This window comes from Fringilla coelebs, assembly GCF_963513975.1.
Source record: "Fringilla coelebs genome assembly, chromosome: 3".
Taxonomy (NCBI): domain Eukaryota; kingdom Metazoa; phylum Chordata; class Aves; order Passeriformes; family Fringillidae; genus Fringilla; species Fringilla coelebs.
Window position 1 is genome coordinate 108,189,106 of NC_140030.1, and position 21,888 is coordinate 108,210,993.

Sequence of the window (21,888 nt, forward strand, 5' to 3'; positions counted from 1 at the left end):
GAAAAAAAAAAAAGAGGCATCATCATTTCCACATTAACCTAATAGCACCTTACAAGAGCATGTTATAAACCTGCATAAGATTCTGTGAAACACATTATGTAGTGTCAGTACTCTGAATTTCCCACCCGATATCCTTTAAACCCTCTCAGCCCATGAAGCATTAACAAGATTACCATGTCTTCCAAAAGGTAATTTCCCTGTAGGTCTGACAAGAACTTTAATCTCACTGTCATGAGCATTAATTAATTCTATAAACAAAATACAGGTAAAACATTATTTTAACCTAAAAATTCAATTAAAATATCTCATTATATTCCTAGGCTTTAGCACGCCTAGGAATATACACACACACCTGTGTGTTAAATATTCTTTTTTTTTTTTCCCAACATATGAGTAACTCCATCTTTATTAACAGAACTTCTCCATTCTCTTGGAACTGAAGACACCTTGAATTCCTACCTTTTAAGAAAAAGATGGAGAACGTGGTCAAGATCTCCATGTACAAGAGATTTTTTGTGGAGAGTATTTTAAAGGCTACCCACCTTCTTAAGAAGTATATTTATGGAGTTTACATGAAAGAATACAGTTGAAAATCTGTTTACAACAGCACGTTAAAGACCTTTCAGTACTCCAGAGCAGCTGTGACCTGATAAAATGTAATTATTTTTCACATGCCCTTTGGAATTCTCTGGGAATATGTACTGTAATTTCTAACCAGTGCCCTAAGCACTGGGCCAGCCTTGGAATTAAGCTGAGAGATAGCTGGATGAGTACCATATACATCTTTTATAAGCATCCCACAGATCTTTGTGAAGGCTTAGCAACATGGCACAGCAACATAACCCTGGAATCTGTTACGCAATACAGCTTGAGAAATACCAAATACACAACGCTTTTGAAAAATACTACTATAAGCTTGAAGGAATCTCAGTTAAAAAAGACAACAACAAGATAGGTGCAGCATTTCCCAGCTCTCAGCATTCCCCCAGCCCAGTACTCTGTCCCATATGATGAGACAGTAGTACCAGATGTATCACATGTTCATGTAACACATGTACATATGTATCCATATGTCTGTAATGTGCTAGATGTGCATTAAGATATATATGCAATACAGTTGATTATTCTGAGCTGGTTAGGGCACAGCTCACTGCCAGGACTATCAATACAGACAATTGCACCTTAACCTGAAGTCAATTTATTATTAGTTTTTGCTCTCCTCAGGGAAAGATTAGATTTGAAGTGGCAGCAAAAAAATCCTTTTCCTTCCTTATAAAGGAAAATCAATCCAGATTTGTTTTAAATTAGTAGAATAAATACAGCATGTATATAACATTTCATTTATCCAAGCATCAAGTCAATCAAGCAGCATTCAAAAATGTATTAAAATCCTCTTGAGAAGGATGAGTTTGACACTTTTAAGTTTGTCTGGTTTTGTTTTTGACAAAAGAGACCAACAGCAATTGAAGTACTCAAACTTTACACAGAAGGTGCACCTATGTGGCAGTTTCTATAGGATTTACAGAAGTTTGAGCTCTCTTTGAAATCAATGGACCTTGGTTTTGTAGTCTTCTGATACCAGCAAAAAGTGCAACTGGAAGATAACTACGATGAGCAGAGCCAGTTTTCAGGAGTCTGCCTTCCCCAGACATTACGTGGGAGAACATGCTGGTCAAAACCCTGCATGAAGTGGCCAAGATCACTAGTGCATGGCTAATGAAGAGAACAGGATGCTCATGAATGCAGCTGGGAGATGACACCCTGTTTCATGGGAAATTTTTAAAAAACCAAAACAATAAAAACATCAACCTCATCTGCGAAACCTAATGCAACCAGTAGAGGAAACTGGGTTCTACGAAAAAACCTGGGGAAGATGTTTTCTACTTCGCCCTTTAACGAAAGGGCAGAAACTTTAGGACAACTCCCCAAGGACTGCAGCCTGGCAGGCCACAATTCCCCTTCAATCTCAGTGCTGCCGGGCACGATAAGGGATCTCCCGGTGAGCGCCGTCCCGGGCGGGGCAGGAACCAGGCAGTTCTATCCACTCGATGATTCCAAAGGAGTCACCTCGGGAAAACCCTCACATCCTCCAAAGCTGCCGTAGCCTGCGGTGCTTTACACGAAGCGCCACTGCCAGGGAGATGCCAGGGGAGCGACGGCACTCACAGCCATGTGGCGACTGGGACTGAGGAAATTTATTCATTTATTTGTGTTTTAAAGAGGGGTTTTTTTCAAACCCCTTCGTGAAACTCGCGGCCTGTCCTGGTCCTTGGACCCAAAACCAGGGAACCGGGATCACCTGCCCAGCCCAAAACCGGGCACTGGGGGATGACCTGGTGGATGAAGGGGAGCCACCCCGCTCCCGGCACGGCCACCAGCGGCACCATCGCTTCTCTGCCACGTGTAAAACAGGGTAAAGGAATAGTTTTTAAGCCTCTGCCCCCCGTGCGGGGCCGAAGCGCCACGTCCGCCCCCGACACCGCCTGCGCGCCGGGGCTGTGGCGCCGCCTGCTGCTCCCCCTAGCGGCGGCCCCGCGTCGCGCCCCGCCCCGGGCCCGCCCCCCGTGACGTCCGGCCCCGCCCCCGCGGCTCCGCCGCTGCCGCCGCGACTTGAGGGGCGCGCGCCGAGCTCCGTCCGCGGCCGCCCCGCGACAGCGCAGCGCCCGCTCCGCACCGCGCACCGCGCACTCCGCTCCCGGCCCCGCCGGGACCGCCGCCGGGACCGCCCCTCCCCGCGCCGCTCCGCAGGTAAGCGCGGGATAACCGCTTCTTCTCCTCCGCGGGACTTGCGCGGCTCGGGGGTTGCGGAGAAGGAGAGGGATGTGGAGGGAAGTTTGGGCGCGCTCCCTACACCGCCAGCCGCTTCCCGGCGCCGGAGTGCGGGTACGGCGCTGCGGCGGGGAGAGCTCGCCCGCCCTCCCGGCGGGGTGCGCGGCGCGGCGCGCAGGAGCGCAGAGGGCTCAGCCCGCACATTTGGAGCGCGCCCGGGGGTTCCCCAGGCTGGGCGTGCGGTGCCTGCGCTGCCCCGGCCCCAGGAGAAGGAGCCGGCGCAAAGCCGCCCTGCGCGGGGCGGAAAGCAGCGCGGGGGGACCCGCAGAGCAGCACCCGCGCCCCGCGGCGCTGGGACTCCGGCCGCGCGTTTTAACGCGGATGGGAGGGGGTGCTCCTGCGCGTACCCCGCATCGCTCCCACGGCTGGGAAACTTCCCCCTCCCTCCATCCCTTTCTTGCTGCATCTATTTAAAAAAAAAAAAAAATTCGAGGCGATGCGTTCGCGCCCCTGCGCAGCGCTGTCCCCCGCACCACAAAGTCTGCGGGCGAGAAGATGGGCAACAAAATGGTTGCACGGAAAGAATGCAACAGGCCCAAATTCCCGCCCCGACGCCCCACTTTCTTTGGGAAGAAGAGCTGGCTCCTAATCCTCCTGCCATTCCATAGGTCCTCGCCTAGTTCTAATCAACTTTTCAGCTCTTTTCAGTGTATTAAGTGATTGTGTGCCCTCGTACAGGCGCAGCTAATTAATTTATAAATGGCTTGCAAATAAATAATTCACTACGTACTTTGTTGCACACCTCATCTGTACGTGATTCTGACCTCAAAAATCGTTTCACGACTGCTGGATGTGCCAAAATCTTTTGGTTTTACCCTTTTCCTCAAATGCAATTAGGAGCTGCAACTTAGTTGATCAGGCAGAGCCCAAGTATTCCTGCATTTCCCAACGTAGTGGTCCTGCTTCCCAGCATCTGCCATAGCTCACAGCAAGCAGGCACAGCTTTCTGATTTTGGGGTTGGTTGGCTGGTTCTTTTTTTGGATTCCTGCTTAGTTTCCAAGCTCATCCCCTTGGTGAATAAAAGCTCAGCTCTTGCACAGACAGCTGCCTTTCTGGCTCAGTCCTGCTCTTTGAGGTCGCCTCAATTTTAATCTCTCAGACCGCAAAGGGGTTTGAGCTCAACCCTGGCACATCCAGGCAAAGTTGCAAGGAGTGTTGCAAACGCGAGGACGAGTGTATGTCATTAACTAATTCATGGAATGCTGTTACCGACGGGTTATTAATTCGGGCTGAAGGCAAGAGGCTTCCTTCTGCAAGGGATCAGTTCTGGTCAGTTAACAGAGTACAGTGGAGTATTTTCTACACCAGATTCACACCAAAATGTAGAATTACTTTACAGTTAAATCTTATTCCTTGCACATTAGCTGAATGAATTTTCTCTTTGCCCCTTTGAAACAAGAAGATTCACATTTTGCATTTCCATGTACATCTTTTATACAAAGAGGCTGAAAATATTCAGACTTAAAAAAACAGTTCATTATCCTGACCCCAATTTCCTTGTCTAAAATATACTGCCCAAAAAGATAGAAGCTTCAGTTATGCTTACCATCTACTGCCTGGGGATATGGCATCTTAATGAACATTTCTTTGAATTAGACTGAAAAATGCATTTGTCAATTCAAGTGTATAAAGAAAATAATTATTTGCTATAAAACAGAAAGATCAGTCTGTGTTTTCTTTGTCAATATATGCCACGCATTAGGTCATACTCAAGAGCTTTCAGTGCCCTTCCCTCCCTCAAAAGAAAACCCACCTTCAAGTTTCCTTTAATTTATTCCAAACCCATACAATACAGCCCTGTTTAAGATAGGATTTCAGATATTTCATAAACAAAAGGTATACCTGGGTTTCCAGAAAGCCAATTATCTTGAAATACACTGGGTTTATTCTAATCCTACTTCATGCTGCTATCAAGCTTTTTTATTTTTCCATCCACATTTAATCACATCTAAAAGCTGTATTTTTTCCTGTCTTCCGTGCTCCTCTTGTATACCAGAAACACTGACAGCCCTTGGAATATATTTAAAATGCTAATTCTCTTCTTTTTTTTTTTTTTTTTGGTACACTTATACCATTTTAACTGGAGAACAACCAGATAAATACTGCAAGCAATCAGCATGGGAAATTCTTTTAACTCTCTGGAAGAGTGATTTATTTTATTTTTTTATAACTCCCTCCTTTGCAAGCTGCCTCTGTTTTTCTCAACGGGAGACTTTGTTGTAATTAAAGCAGAGAAGACTGGACAGCAGCAAAAAACATCTGACTTGTGGCTCTTAAAAGCACAGGTTTTGTAGCATGTACCACCCCCCAGTGGGCAAAAAACTCTGTAGTAAACTCACAGTGAGCTTTGATCTCCAGAAATAAAGTGGATACATTTTACAGGAAGAACGAAATAAAGATGAGTTTCTGGGTTGGGGTTTTTTGGTGTTTGTTTTGGTTTGGTTTTTTCCCTCTGTCACCAGTAGCTAAAAGTTCTCTGATATTGTGTAAGGCAATGGTGACTAATCAAAGCAATTGCTGGAGTTTGCAAACTTTGCAGTTGCAGTTATTTGAAGTGGCTTCAGTTGGGAGATGGCCATTTTTGTCTCCTTGTAGCAGGAAGCATGGATGCTAATGGCTAGTTAGCTCTTAAGTTTTTTCCTTAATCACTTCAAAGCACAGGAGTGCATGGAAGAATTAATATGTGATTGCTTACATTTCTTTTTAAAAGCAGCCAAATACCACTCAGGGCAAGAATCTTGTAAAGTGTTCAGTACATATCTTATGGCATCACTCTCTTCTGCCTTTCATGAGCTGTAAGAACCCAAACATTCTTACAGCTTCATGTTTTTTCTAATTTTTTGAGGAGCAGACTTAGTAATCAGGAGATGAGCAAACAACTACTTTAAAAAGGAAAAAAAAAAAAAAAAACGACTGAAACTTTATCTAGTGTTCAAGTAATGTTTTTACATGTCAGGAATTTTGTGCCAGAAAGTCCCTATCAGGTATAATTCTACCTAAACTTGTCAAGAGGGGAAAACCAGATTTTTTTTCCCTTGAAACAATGGCAGCATTTGTTCTCTATTCTTTTATTTAATGCCCAGACAAGTTACCTCAGCAGCAGCTCTCAAAAAGAAAACCTAGAAACCATAATTGGCTAAACTCAAAGAGCACTAAAACACAAACCAAAAATCCATTGCAAAAGATCCCCCCTCAAAGTGTTTGCTTAACGTGCAACCTTTCCTGCAGCAGAGTAGTCAAAACAAGAGAGTGAGAAGGAATAGTCTGGGTCTTTTCAACACAGCATCTTCAAAACTAGGAAACATTTTAGAAGTAAACTTCAGAAGAGAGGCACTCAGAGTTCATTTCCATCCTCTACAGCAAATACAGGTTTGGCTGATCTTGGGTGTGGAGTCGAGCTTTTACTCAGAATTCATTTCTAAGTCAGATTTACTTGCATTTGAGGGAAGATCACATAAAAATTTGCATTTTTTAGGACACTTGAGTTAGACTTAACAAGACACAAGCAGTATTATTCCTACTGCACAAGAAGTGGGAGCAAGTTTTCTGCAAGTAAATGAAATCTCCAACAAAACCCAACAACAACAAATTTCAGTAACACGCAGTGCTACAGTCTGACTGAAGGGCTCACTCTCACTTTAACAAACTCCTCTGCATTTTTTACCCCTTGGAAAGACAGCTAGAGGACCTTCTGCTTGCCTAGCGCCAAACAAAAGGCTGGGGCACCTTCCTGAAATACGATGATCGTGGAAATTGCAGCTCCTAGACAGAGTGCTTAGAAAGCATTTTGCTGTCACTATCAACTAACCCTGAGTAATACACTTAAAGAAAACAAAGTGTGGACATTGTTTTAAGTCTAAGATTAGCACTGTGGAACTTCTTTTAACAAAAAAAAAAAAGTTGGTGAAGCTGTTTAAGCTGCAGCATGACCTTTGTAAGCACGACTGACATTATAAGCAGTAGATGGACTTCACAAGTATTTTAAAAAATAAGCACATTTTGTGTTTCTGGTATGTTTCAGATTCTAAACAAATAGAGAGCTAATTCTGGAATAGAAGCACACTGGTTAAGCAAATTGGCTTATCAAGTATGCACATTTTAATGGTGGCTTTGAATAATAGTTTTGTCTTTTACAACCTAAAAATACCTAGTAGTTTCCCTTTCCTCTGTTACTTTGATGGTAAGAAAGAAGCCACTGAGCTACCAGAGTTACTGCTGGAGAACACAGAGCTAGATTAGAAATTCAAATAAGCATTGTGTGACCTCAAGTGAGGCAGGTCTTGATTTTATTCACATTTTATATTAGCTTGGAAAGAAATCTTTGACACTGTTTTTACAAAAAAAATCCCAAATTTTCAAATATACCAAAACTATTTATTTAGTTAAGCCATTTTGTTAAGCCATAGCAGTACAGCTGGACTCCATACTTCAGGGTAAATACAATGTTCTTCTTATGTACTTTTTTTTTTAATAGTTCAACTTATGTTGAACATTTTAAAATGAGATGTCCCCTTTGCTGTAGTCAGCAATAAGTCCACATGCAAGGTCCACACATTGCTGATATCCTTAGTAATTCACTAGCTTCCACAGTCCCAGGAAAACTAATTTAACTATGTGGTTTGTGGTTCAAAAAAGTTGAGGAGAACATTCAGCTTGGAATAAAGAGCAAAAGGCAGCTGTTCAGTTTTTCCAATGTTACTTTTGTTACCAAAAAACAAGCACCGTTTTTTTGCATTTAAAAATTATTAGCACAGTTCCTAAAATCTGGTCTGCTCAAAAATAATGGTTCCTTTCAAAACCATGTGTCCATGAAGCCTCCCAATCTGATGCTGCAGAAACCTGGACACGGTGTCTGTACCAGTGGGGGTCACTTTTCTTTTCATCCTGCCGGATCAGCTATAATGACTTGGTGTCAGGGAATATTTAGAGACAGCTCAAGAAGGGGAAAGTTGGAGCATGGCAGCACGATTCCCTTCTTCTCTGTAGACAGATCACTGGAGCCTTTGATATGCAAAAACATTGTTTTCAGCTATAGCTTGATATATAAAAGGGAAGTGCAAGATATCAAACAATCAAGACCTCAAGAAAACTATTCTAAGTTTAGAAAAGGGAGTGGGGGGTATAGTCTTAATCCACATTTTTGAAACAGTGTCGTCTTCTCCAAAGAGACCTTTTCTTTTTCTTGCTCTTGTTTTCATGTAATTTTGAGAGAAGGGATAAAAAAATTCCAGGAACTTAATGAGCTTTAGTGCTTTCATTTTAATCCTACACATTACTGCTATTATAATAGTGGCAATAAATGAAGAGATGACTATCAAATGAAGCACAGAGGAAACAGTTTATGTGCTAGAAAGGTAAAATAAATGAACTTGCTGTGTGCATGTATCTATGTAATGTATGCATACTAGAGCCAACGTTTTGCTTAATACTAGCAAGTTTTTTACAGCTCAGAGTTCTAAAGAAAATTTATGATTTTAAGTACTTAAAAGTTATTGTAGCCTTCAAAGGCCTATTAAAGGAATTTATATTCCTATTTCACCATACCCTTTCCAGAAAATACCTTCTATCACGACTTCACATTAGCTCCTAAGAGACACCCTTTTTTTCTACAGTTGTTAAGTTGCTCTTTATTTCAAAGTTTTAGGAATAGGGCCTGGGCTTTTTTCCCCAAACACTTGAGTAATACAGAGCAAGAAAACTAGACACTGGAAGAATACAGAGCTTTTTTGTTCCATTTCATAATGATTATATAATTTACCCAAATTACATAAGTTACCACTGAACATGCATTCCCTTCTATATAAAATGTGGCCACATAGATTGTATTTTTGCCTTAAAGAAAGTATACATAGAAATACTTATTTATGCCACCATGGGGGTCCCTCATTTTGAGTTCTTTTTTTTTTTTTCATTGGGCAACTGCTGAAAACAAGATTCTGAAAACAAAGCTCAGAGGAGCACGAAAACAGCAGCAAGAGAGAAGAGTCTTTTCCACTCCCTCACTGGGTAGTCACACCATCTCTCATATGGGGGGCTTTGGGATTTTTTTTAATGGTTAACATTTTTCTATGAAAAAGAGCAGCAGAATTTGTATCTATTTAAATATATCACTGCATATTCTGTGTTGCTGTAAGGAGTATGACTGGTCTGTTTCATAACAGACCTGCTACAAATTGCAAAAGACATTTTTAAAGCAGAGAGTGTTTGTGTTTAGGTCAAGTATTTTACAGAGGAGCAGAAGATGCTCTAGTTTTGCTCCCAGGAAGGCAGCTAAGCAAGCATTACTCAGCACACTGTTCCTGCCAAGTACTTTGGTTCTGAGGACTGTGCTTGGCCCCTTGGACAAATGTGATGTCACAGAAGGGAAAAGCAAGTACACATGAAGGATTTGTTTCATTCCAGATTTAACCACTTTCATTTCAGACATGCTACCTACAGACTTGCTGGGAGCTTGGTATCTCACTGGATACTTTACGCAGTCGTGATACAAGTAGCCCAAGTTAAGAATGCTGTTTAAAAAATGATTAGTATTCTGTAAGAAATACAAATGAAAGAAATCATATTTTCCTTCTTTTTAGAAATTTTACAGACTAAACCCACCTATGTATTGCCAGATAGCAGACACAGATGCCTGGCTTGTTCCTAGCTCAGAATCAACATGCTGCAAGTGGGAAATATATTTATATATTTCCCAGCAATATATATACAATACTTTCCTTTTCACACAGTAGCTAGTGAAGAGTAATTAGCTCCTTTTACACTTAAAACCAAGGAGAAGATTATCTATTTACCAGGAACACAAAGCAAGCAAGCATTTAGTCCTCCTCCAAGAAGGTAACACTGGCATTTGACATCAGATGAAAAACATAATTTACAAATATTTTATTACTCTCTGCCTTTATTTTTCTACTGAAACAAGGGAAAATACAGTTCCAGCAAAACTGCAGTAACATGAAACTACACAGCAAAAGTTTTTTTGAAAGAGCTTTGTTGATTTTGCTGAAATACCAATGCTTTGGGGGAAACAAGGTGTTCTGCTCATGTACAGGGGATGTAACCCTTAAAACAAGTGTGCACCAGTTGTTATTAATTCCAATTTTTTTTTTTTTTGTTTTCACTTTTGCAGGACATTAGGAGTTCAAGGAAAGCTTTCAAAGGGGAGTTTTCTGGGAAGGAAATCATATTTTTGTGGGGGTTTTTTATAATGAAGAAAACCATCTGAATTGCCTGATGTTTCTGTGGTAAAGTAACTTGCATTCTTGCAGCACAGGAGGAATTCTTTCCTGCGTTACAAATTTGGAAGAAGCGTTAAGAAGTCAGAGTTGGAAAATGTTTCTCTGAAAGAGGTGTGGATGTATCAGGATGTAGCTACTGTACAAAGGTCATACTTGGATAATTCTGGATAGGAAGAAGCATCCCTTTCCTGACCTCCTGAAGAGGCTGCAATCCTTCGAGCCTCAGCATAATGAATGGTTTCTATCACGTGGCACTGCAGTTCCCTCCTCTGACTACTACGCTGCACAGAAGAGTTTGTGAGAGTTACAAAGAAAGTCATTCCTGCTAAAGGCATTAAACCAAACAAAAGAGGCTCTTCATTCACAGACTTTACATGAGGACTAAAATAGAAGGAAGCTGAATCTTTTCTACTCTGGGGCCTGGTGTGCTTATGTACCATGATAAATCTTGGTTGGAATGCTCATTGAGTATTGTGCCAGGAGCCAGGAAAACACACCACCACCACCAAGGACCATCTGAGTAAACACCATCAAGAGAAAACTGCTTCATGGAGTAAACCATAAGAGTGACTGGGCAGAAAGACATCCCTTTACTGGATATCCTCAAGCACAAAATTTACTCATACCTTTAAATACGGTAGGATCAATATAAATTTATTTTCCTTTTCATGCCTCTGAGAATAAAGTTCAATTAATATATGAACCCATAAGAGAAAAGGTCATGACACCGCTTAATGCATAGGTCATCTTGCAGGAGTTCTCACAACCCTAATTACAATGGTAATTGAATTATGTTGTCTTTAAAGCTATAAAAATGCTAATTACCTGAGCTCAGTGTACAAACATACTACCAATGCAAAGTCAATCTCTGTCTCAAGAGTTAATTCCTACTATGCTAGTAATAACATGGGAAAGTGTGGTTAAACCTGCCAAATAGACTCTTAGGAGTGTGCTACGTAGTAAGACGACTTTTGAGGATGACAAATATTTAAACATGAAATTAAGCATGTAATGAAATATTTCATCCAGTGAACTAGAAAGCCTTAGCTCTACCAGATACCTGCCAGTTGCACCATTTACCTTTCTGAGCAGTCACGTAAGCTTGAAAACCAAGCAAAATAGTCCACAGTGTTTTTAAATTACACACTGTGGAGTTGAGCAATGGGAAGGACTTGGGAAAATGCCTTCACTGGCCCTCACTATTTTGTCTGCATTTTATGCTTTGCTTTTAGGGCTTTTTTTGAACTTCTGAAATACCTACCACTAGACTTGTGGGGTTGGTAAGGGTTTTATAGTTCACTTAAGGGCTCCTGAGGAAGTTAGCTGGCTTAGGAATTACTTCTTATCTTTCAGATATAGAATGATTTACTTGAACTCTGATGTGACTTCAGTTCTGTTCTTATCTGGTATCTGTGTCGGTACACATGAAATGGGAAGGAATCCTTAGAAAGAGTCTTGTTGCTTAAGCAAAATAATTCACAGATCAGGCGTACTTGATTATATTATTTCCGATCACTATGCAGAATAACCTATTTAGTTAATTGAATTAGTACAAGTAGTAGAATTATTGATGTAAGGAAAAGGAAGTAAAATGCACCTACGCACTTGAATTTTGGTTTAATGTGTGTTTCAGATGTCTTCTGTAATGTTGAAGTTGATTTTTTTATTGCGGTTTCTTCACTGATGATCTGGATAATTTTGTTTGTTTGGTTTTTTTAGATTGTTGAAGATCAGAACTGTATAGAAATCTCATCATTCCTGACCATGATTAGTGTTACCTGGAGCATCTTCCTAGTTTGGACTAAAATAGGGCTGTTACTTGACATGGCACCTTATTCTGTTAGTGCCAAACCATGCCCTTCAGTATGTCGCTGTGATGTGGGTTTCATATATTGTAATGATCGCGATTTGACGTCTATTCCTACAGGAATCCCAGAGGATGCAACCACCCTCTTCCTTCAGAACAATCAAATAAATAATGCTGGGATTCCTTCAGAACTGAAGAACTTGCTTAGGGTGGAAAGAATATATTTATACCGCAACAGCCTAGATGAATTCCCCACTAACCTCCCTAAGTACATTAAGGAACTGCATTTGCAGGAGAACAATATAAGGACCATTACTTATGATTCACTTTCAAAAATTCCTTATCTGGAAGAACTGCATTTGGATGATAATTCTGTTTCTGCCGTTAGCATTGAGGATGGAGCTTTCCGGGACAACATCTATCTCAGACTGCTTTTTCTCTCTCGAAATCACCTTAGCACCATTCCCTGGGGTTTGCCTAAAACCATAGAAGAGCTACGCTTGGATGATAATCGTATTTCCACAATTTCTGAGCTGTCCCTTCAAGACCTTACAAATCTAAAACGCCTTGTTTTAGACGGAAATCTTCTAAATAATCATGGATTAGGAGACAAAGTCTTCATTAATCTAGTCAATCTTACAGAATTGTCATTGGTCCGCAATTCACTCACAGCTGCACCGGTGAATTTGCCGGGAACAAACCTAAGAAAGCTTTATCTCCAAGAAAACCACATCAACCGTGTGCCACCCAATGCTTTCTCTTACTTACGGCAGTTGTACCGACTAGATATGTCCAATAACAATCTCAGCAATTTACCTCAGGGTGTCTTTGATGATCTGGACAACATCACTCAACTTTTTCTTCGCAACAACCCTTGGCACTGCGGATGCAAAATGAAATGGGTGCGTGACTGGTTACAGTCACTGCCTTTAAAAGTGAACGTACGTGGACTGATGTGTCAGGCACCAGAAAAAGTTCGTGGGATGGCTATCAAAGACCTCAGCGCGGAACTGTTTGACTGTAAGGACGATAGCGTGATAAGCACCGTCCAAATCACTACTGCAGTACCAAACACGTTATACCCAGCCCAGGGACACTGGCCCATTTCCGTGACCAAACAGCCAGACATCAAGACTCCCAACCTAAATAAAAACTACAGAACCACAGCGAGCCCGGTGCGCAAAATCATTACAATATTTGTGAAATCCGTAAGCACGGAGACTATTCACATCTCCTGGAAAGTTGCACTACCGATGACTGCTTTGAGACTGAGCTGGCTCAAGATGGGTCACAGCCCTGCCTTTGGATCTATAACTGAAACTATAGTTACAGGCGACAGAAACGACTATTTGCTCACAGCTCTCGAACCGGAGTCACCATACCGTGTGTGCATGGTTCCCATGGAAACCAGCAACATCTATCTCTCCGACGAAACGCCCGAATGCATCGAGACCGAGACGGCGCCTCTTAAGATGTACAACCCTACCACCACCCTCAATCGGGAGCAGGAGAAAGAACCTTACAAAAACTCCAGCTTGCCCTTGGCCGCCATCATCGGCGGCGTGGTGGCGCTGGTGGCCATAGGGCTGCTGGCCCTGGTCTGCTGGTACGTGCACAGAAACGGGTCCCTGTTCTCCCGGAACTGCACCTACAGCAAGGGACGCCGGAGAAAAGACGACTACGCCGAAGCGGGAACCAAGAAGGATAACTCCATCTTGGAAATCAGGGAGACTTCTTTCCAGATGATACCAATAACCAGTGACCAAGTGTCCAAGGAGGAATTTGTAATACACACCATTTTCCCACCTAATGGCATGAATCTGTACAAGAACAGCCACAGTGAAAGCAGTAGTAACAGGAGCTACAGAGACAGTGGTATTCCAGATTCAGATCATTCACACTCATGATACTGAGGGACGTGAAAGACTGGTTTGGGTTTTGTTGGGTTTTTTGGGTTTGTTTTGTTTTTTAAAGAAAACAAGAAAAGACTGACTTAACAGTTGCTGTTCTACTGCAAAACACTGGATTAAAAGACTGACAAAGCAATGTACTGTACATTTGCCATATAATTTATATTTAAGAACTTTTTATTAAAAGTTTCAAATTTCAGGCTACTGCTGCGATTAATGTAGTGGGGATACCTGACCACAATTCTATATTTTAGTATTTTTTAGTAATTTGTACTGTATTTTCCTTGCTAATATTGAAGTTACAGACCATTTAACTTTTGTGTTCTACTGAGTAAGATGACTTGTTGACTGTGAAAGTGAATTTTCTTGCCGTGTTGAGCAGTCAGAACATTCATCTGAGATCCTTGTAAGTGTAAGCACAGGTCATTTTTCACTTTGGTATCAATAAAATAATGTTGAACCTGGCAAGTCAGGAAGATCAAAAATGGTTACAAAAAACTCACAGAACTTCCAGTGTTGGGTCTATTAAATCTGTAAACCACAACAATATTCAATAAACAAAAATGTGTGTAGTAATGGGCAATATCAGCTGTCTGGATATATCCATTCAACAGTGGTGAAATCCAATTTAAATGAGAATAAGCAAATTGATGATATGCATGAGACTGAAGTTTTTGACAAGTGTTAAAAAAAAAACGTAATCCCTAGAGGAAAGCATAATCAAATTCCTAACAAATAATTAAAAAAAAAAAAGGGTGTTAGGCTCTACAAACCAGGGGGGTAGGTACAGTTCAGGAATAGTTTTTTGGTTATCAGAATCAGTGGTCTGTATATTACAGACAAAATGGATGCTCACAGGCATTTGGGAGACAAGGGCAGGCAACACTTTGAAACTGCTTTGAAAAGGAAAAGGGCTGAAAGTGCAGTTTCACAAGAAAAGAGAACAGGACAAAACCCAAGGCAATAAAAGCAAGGTCTCAAAAACTGTGGTCCCAAAGGTGAGCAGACAAATGGAGAATGCAGCTATTCTGAAGCATATAGGAGTGTGTGTTCAGTGCAATGCTGTTACAGTCAGGAATACTGCCCATTACTGTCACAGTTATCCAGAAATTCCTTGGTAATCTGTAAGGTAACATGTTTCTTTCTGCCTTCCTGCTGAACTATGAGCTATTATGTTTAAACCCCAAGCCACTCTTTGTTGCAATAATCATTCTGTTTCTTCAACTAAAAACCAAAGTGCTTTGTACGCCCTTTGGCCAGTCTTGTGTGTGCCTTGATCCAACACTACATGTATCAAGCTTTTAAAAACTAAGAAAAAAGGAAATAATAAAATACCCACCTTTTCATACATAACTTAACTATGAAAAATACTGGTCTTATTCATGAATGAAGTTGAAAAACTACTTCAGAATTATGCTACACCTCTGCAGTGCTCTGATAAGAAACCCACTCGGAAGCTACTTCTTCTCAGGTCATGAGCTTCTGTGTTCAGGTTAACAGTATTACCCTTGCAGGTTTTCTTCATTATTAATCACTTGGGAAAAAAGTTTTCACAACAGTGAACAGTGTGAAAAATGAAAGGGAGGGAAGGCCTGGAGTTATAACCCTCTGAAGCACAGGGCTTTTTTTAAACAAACAGCAAATGAAAATTTTAGTATTTCAGACAATATCTCAGACAAGAAGGAATGTATACCAAATGCAGTTTAATTCTATGAGAATTTTAGTGGTGCTTGGCCTGTCTGGTTCCCTAAGAGTAGTAAAGAATGAGAGATGAAGAAAGAGTGACCTACACTGAGACTATTGGTTTCAGCAAATCAGTCTCCTACCAGGGATCCATCTAACTGTGCAGACCCAAAATTTCCAGTAAAACACTTTTTTTTCATCCTCATTTTGCAGATGTGCTCAGGGAAGTTCCTCTCCATGGAATTGCAGTTCCCTGCACCATGGAATTGTTGACACATCACTTTCAAAAATGTCTCCTGCAGTTCCTGAGCAGTGGAAGCATGCAACACTGTGCTCCCTTACTGACCTTGTACAAACCATGTCTCCTTTCCATGGAGCATTGAATGGATCCATGGAGAGGGAGTGTAATGCTCAGCTCAGTGAAATGCACCAAACAAGACTATTTTGCTCTGTTGTCCCATCAGGTGCCAATCTAGGGAAGGGCAAGAAAGCCAAGACTGAGCATGTGGAGCCTCATTATGCTGATGTGCAAAAAGCTTCCCAAGCAATGAGCAGGGAAAGAAAATGACACAGAGGGACTGGACAGACCTGTTCTTTGTCTACACTCACACAGGGGCATCCCTGATACCTGAGCCCATGAAATGCCTGGGTCACTGGCAAGAGAGCCTAGTTCTTTGCCAGCAGTTCTCCAGTTACAAAATTAAACAGGTTTTGTTGGATTTTCAAGCTATTTGAAAATCTCTGTCTCAGTTGGCTCCAAATTTATGTTGTGAAAAAAGTAAAACAACACTCAGTGAGTACTTTGCCTTCTGAGGCACCTAAGCCAGAAGTGCCTGGTAATGGTATGCACGAACTCCAGTGATGCCACACAAGGGTATAAAAAGGGTATGAAAAAGTTGGCATTTGAAGAGATAATTGTACGACAGTCTTGAGTAAAATGACTTTTTTATGTGACATTTTTGCCTGTGAGGCAGTAGGGTACAAATCCAAAGCAACTTAAGTAAATCAACCCAGTTGTTCCTACTTCACCTTCCACCAGCAAGAGTGAAAACCTGGACAGGGCTCTGTCTTCCTCAGACAACCAGGTCAGGCTTGCAGGAGAGCTGGTGTCCTCTTAGCACATGGGATGTGTCAATGCAAAAAATGGCACACTGGAGTGTACAAGGCCTTCCCTGGGTTCTACAGGAACTCCTACTCCACACATAAAATGTTAAAATTAATTTGGCAAGTGAAAGATTGCTTTCAAACAAAACTGTGTGCTTTTTCCTTTGGCTGTTTTTACAAAGTTCTGTTCCTCTCCATGTCAGGCCCATCTCTTCAAGACTGCTGCTTATCCTGGTGCTGCAGTTGCTGCATGCAGTGCTCCCCAGCACCATCATAAATCCCTTCAGTTAGACAGGTATATATGCAGGCAAAGCAGATTACTACAGTAGGCACTTTATTCAGCATGTTTATCAAATACCATTAAACCACATTAAATTTATCTCAGTTTTCAAATTCCATGTTATTTCTGTGTACTATTCAATAGTTAATTGTGGAGCAAAGGGTGGGATTTTTTTCAGTGTTGCCTAAACCTGTGTGCAGAGTTCACTTGAATCAGTACTCTCCATATTCAAATAGTATCTTTTACTTTCTGTATCGTTGTCCCTTTTTAAATTTCTATTGCTATCCTGAATTGCCCACAGTTCTGTTTTAAACTGAAAGCTGTCTCCAAAAACACCCTGGAACTTTGGAAACAGTGTTAATTTTGTCTCATCTTGGCACCTTCCAGAACTAGGGCCAGGAGCTGGACTCTGTGATCCTGATGGGTCCTTTGAATTCAGTATATTCTATGATTCTGTGAGAAACTTGCTTCATTTATAAGCTGTAACTTCCTAGCTTTCTACCAGAGCCTGATGTGCAGCAACTTTTGGGGTTTTTTGATTGTTTTTTTGTTTTTTTCTTCTGGCTTTAACAGTACCAAATTCAAAGTATTATGTTCTTGGAACACAGTTTCCATCTCTCCTGCTAATGCACTAGTGAGCATGCAAGCTATCTTGTGCCAATGCTGTACATATTGAATGTAGAGCAGCAAATGCAATAAAGCAAGAGCAAAAGTAATAAAGGCTTATTTGCTATTAAAATAATTTACTGATGATGTAATGCACTAAAGCATATATAGACTTCCCTGCTAAGAGGATAAAATTTTGTACATTCACCTGCAGCTAAAGTTGGATAAGATCTTCAGAAGTGAGCTGGCAGATGCCATCTGCATCAATTTATCCAAACCACATTTGTTTGAGAGAGTTTTGGGCAGAACCATAATTCACATAGGTACTCTCCACTTTCAGAATGCCTTAACCTTGCTTCCAAATCCATCTATTGTTTCAGCATCACCTAGGGACTGATCTTTGTTTAATTAACTGTTTCTTTACTGATACCAGAACAGCCAGAGCTTCCAGCCACAAGCCAGCACTTAACCATCAGTGATTTTTTTTTTCCAAAGCATGAAGTTACTCCATACCTGAGGAGTTCTCATCTTCCAAACTAGCCCAGAGGGATTCCATTAGAGAGAAGCAGCTCATTGGCTGAATTCAGACATCAGAACTTTACTTTTTTTTTGTTTTCTTTGCAAATGAATTTAATTTTGGGGTGGTGGATAAGAGTCTCACCCTTGTGATGAAATTAGAGCCCTTTCAAACATTCTGAAGGTACAGCCACGACACAGGTATTAACTTCTGGACACAACTGCTTTAAAAGTCTTTTCTTTTGGTAAACATGGATGTTTGATTTAAGAGTTCTCTCATCAAATCATTGCCTGCTTCTCTCAAAACAACTAGAAAAAAGCAGAATGTGAATCTCAGTAAAAGGGTGGCAAAGCAGATGCTCAAAACAAGCATCACCTTGTTTTCCCAGCAGAGGACATCAAGTAAGATACTCACAGCATGGTAGTCTTTAAGTGATGCCTGAGGAACATTTCTCCCCTGGGGGAAACCAAGACACTTCAAATGGGTGTTAAATAAACATTCTCTGGATTTTTGATGGTCTAAGGCAAAGGCATACAATACCTATTTTGGCAACCAAGCAAATGTCCATCATGCATGGCTATCACAAATGCCCTCTGCCTGAAACCTGCAGATGTGAATTTCCCAATTTAACTGCTTTTCACAGCCCCTTATTGTTTCCTCAGGATGAAAATTTAATGGAGTCACAGTATAAAACACCTCAAGATTAACAACATGAGCTGAAAACATCTTTTTGATATCTGAAGCTGGACCTTCTGAGCTTAGCAAGAACACTCATAAATAAGTTATAAAAATAGAAGGATCTTAATAGGGCTAATTAAATAATCTGACTTGTTCAAGCTGGTTGATAGTGTTCATATAGGCTGATACTCTGTCCTGAACAGCCCTCTTAAGTCATCAAAAACAGGGAGCAGATCATAGCCAAGCGCTAGCACACACTTCTGTCCCTTGCTGAGCTTAAGGAATGTCTATCTATAGACAGAGCTGTGGAAGGTCTAATTGTTCCAACTCGAGGGGCTGCACCATGCTCTTTAATCACTAACTGTGGGAACAGCATTTACAAAAGGATGAAATTATGCACATGATGCATAATTTAATGTCACTAATTTATGCAAAATATTTAAAAATTTATTTAGCTCAGAACTGCACATCCAATTTATGTAATACAGCTTTCCTCCAGTGGCCTTAGTCCCTGATAAATGCCTGCTAGGAAACTGGCTTTCCACATGAAAACAGATGGGTTTTGTGGATGTGGGGATCAGTTTTGTTTAATGTTTTTTTCTGGTTTTTTTTTCTTTTGTAATTAGGAACAATAAATAATTTAACTGCAATTTTTTCCATTTTTAATGGGATATAAATTCAACTGGTTAATAATTTTAAATTAATACCCTCAGACACAGCAGGTGCTGGTATGATAAAAGATGTCCCCACAAACTCTGCTTTCCCATCTCACCTCACAATAATGCTTTCCAGGGTTTTAACTTGAAGCCTTGCTTTTATTGCAAGGATTGCAAAAAGGTAATGAAATCTGTTTTCACTACTGTAAGATCAAAACCAGGGACTTATAAATTCTGAGATGCACACGAGCAGTTGTATTTACATAATGCAGGTGTGGCTTAGAAGCAGCATCTTTCAGGCTACATTACACACAGAAGGCCACAGCAAATCTAAGCTTTTGTCCATCTCTGAGCCTGCTGTATGAACAAAATTTCCTAAATGACTAGATCAAGCATCAGCAGCTTCAACAGGCAGTACAAGAAAGCCTCCTTACCTTACATATCTTCTTCAGCTACTGGTTTGTGTGTGTAAAGTGGAGTTAGTCTGGCTTCCTTAAGTTTTGTTTTTCCATGGATTCAATGAAAAAGTACAAAAGTAACCATTTTTAAATCGGTAAACCCTTCTACCAAGGCATGCTGACAAAGCAGAGGATTTAAGAAATGCTGTTTTAACTGTTATTCCAGAATTACATCCCAAATACAAGCCTGTGTAAACCTTATGCACTTCCTGATCATGTGTATAATGTGCTCACCCCCTGTTTAAGCCACATTTAATGGACACGAGTTATTTGCATTGCACTCCTCCTCAAACTATTTTCATTTTCTGCACAGTTTGAGTGTGGATAGGTACAGAATCTGTGGTGTTTTGTTTGTTTACCTGGTTTCAGTAACCTTCTCAAGCAACATAAAGACACTTATTTCCAAAGCCTAATGGAATAAATTACTGCCCACGAGGAACATGAGCTCATTAAAAGAAAGAAAGCCATATACAAGGAAATGCTAACCCACTGAGTAAATACAATTTTATGGCATTAGCTGATAACAGAGAACCTCTGCCTAATGTCTTCAAAGCAATTATTTTACCTTATGAACTCCTTAATGGCATGTAACCTACTTCATCCTCTAAAAACCTTTTCATTTCTCCCTGATACAGAAATGACATACAGCATGCTAAAATAAAAATTAAGAAAAAACGCCACAGTACTCCCAGATCTTGGAAGTTTTTCTGGTTGTTGAAATTCAGCACTTTGCAGCCAAATGAAGCAGTCAGGAGAATATCACTGGGAGATCTAAATTGCTGACTTCATGCAATTTCCTTGGATAAAGGAAAAAAAGGCAGTGATGGAACTGCATGTAAGACCTCACCAGCTCAACCATGGCTGTCTCACACAGACCCTTGCCTCTCCCAGTTATGCACCTTGGTGCTTTTCATAACAGGAAATTTTTTAAGTACCTTTAAGGGTCAAAAAGGTTGAGCACCAGCAGGACAACCACCATATCTAAGCTCTTTTTTCTTTTTTTATTCTCTTTGTTAATTAAATAAAGCTCATTGAGAGCATTTGTTCAGTTAACAGGACTGTTATGCATGTGAAAACCTCTTCATTGCTAATCGCACTTGACACATAGTGGAATAGTGCTGAACCCTCCTTAAATAGTTTGCACTTAAATCCAGGGCAGGCACATCACAAAATATTTTCCCTGGAAATCTCCAGTATTCCCTGAGCTTACAGATACATGATGTTAAGGGTGGGGGGAACAAGAAAACAATATATTCCTAAGAAGCTGCTCTTACCACTGTTGCTTTTCCATGTTCCATATACGAGTTTAAGAAAGTCCAAATAAACAAGATCAACTAAAGAGAATTTTGGAGGAGAAGTGCAATACCACAAAATCCCATTTCTACTACTGAGAATTGAATTATGCTAAAAAAAAAGAGCAACTACTTTGTTTATCATACCTTATCTCAGGAAATGCTCAGGTCTTTCATTGTCTGCTGGCCTAGGGACAGAGCTGCACTGATCAGTGTTCCTTGGGTACAGACAGAGGCATTAAAAGGAGCCAAATACACCTGAACATAACTAATAGGGACTGGTTTTGTCCAAAAAAAAAAATTGCTTTGTTGGAAACATTTTGTCCCAGACTCTGAAATCCATTACTATCCTACACTATTCTTTAAAAAAAAAACCAAAAAACAAACAGCTTATCTTTCAAGCATGGAAATTTTGATGTCATGCCAAGCTTTACCTATAAACAAGTTTTAAAGGTTTTGTTTGTATGACTTCATCCCCAATGCTATGATGAGCACATATTTATTGAGGACCTCCCAGTGTTTTTCAATACATGCTCTGCACAGAAGGAAATGACTGTGCAGTACAGTTCCCACCCATTTTCCCTTCCCATTTTCCCTGTGTTGTCAACTGACTTCTTTAACACATGTAAGATTTTAGTCATAAAATACTACAAGTGCAAAAAGAGGTTTCTTGAATTTTTTTTAGGGTCTTGGAGATGGGAGAGGGAAAGAACATTATACTAGGATGCTAATTAGACAAAAAAGGGTGCTATTGTATGCTGCAGGGAGATTTTCCTTATTTCAGTGAAAGGAATTAAAAAAAACCAAACTCCCACAAACTCAGCTATTTGGA

General features: G+C 40.6%; 2 protein-coding genes across 7 annotated transcripts in view; one reads left to right on the plus strand and one right to left on the minus strand.

Annotated features, from left to right (window-relative positions):
• MACROD2 (mono-ADP ribosylhydrolase 2) overlaps nt 1-21,888 on the minus strand; it is an 842,889-nt gene that overhangs the window by 728,785 nt on the left and 92,216 nt on the right. The gene's annotated exons all lie outside the window — the stretch shown is intronic.
• Nucleotides 11,830-13,981, plus strand: FLRT3 (fibronectin leucine rich transmembrane protein 3; the record flags this gene model as incomplete). The annotated part of the gene is made up of 1 exon (XM_084202579.1): nt 11,830-13,981. The coding sequence occupies one exon, from the start codon at nt 11,830-11,832 to the stop codon at nt 13,777-13,779; it is 1,950 nt and encodes a 649-aa protein (XP_084058705.1). The 3' UTR covers nt 13,780-13,981.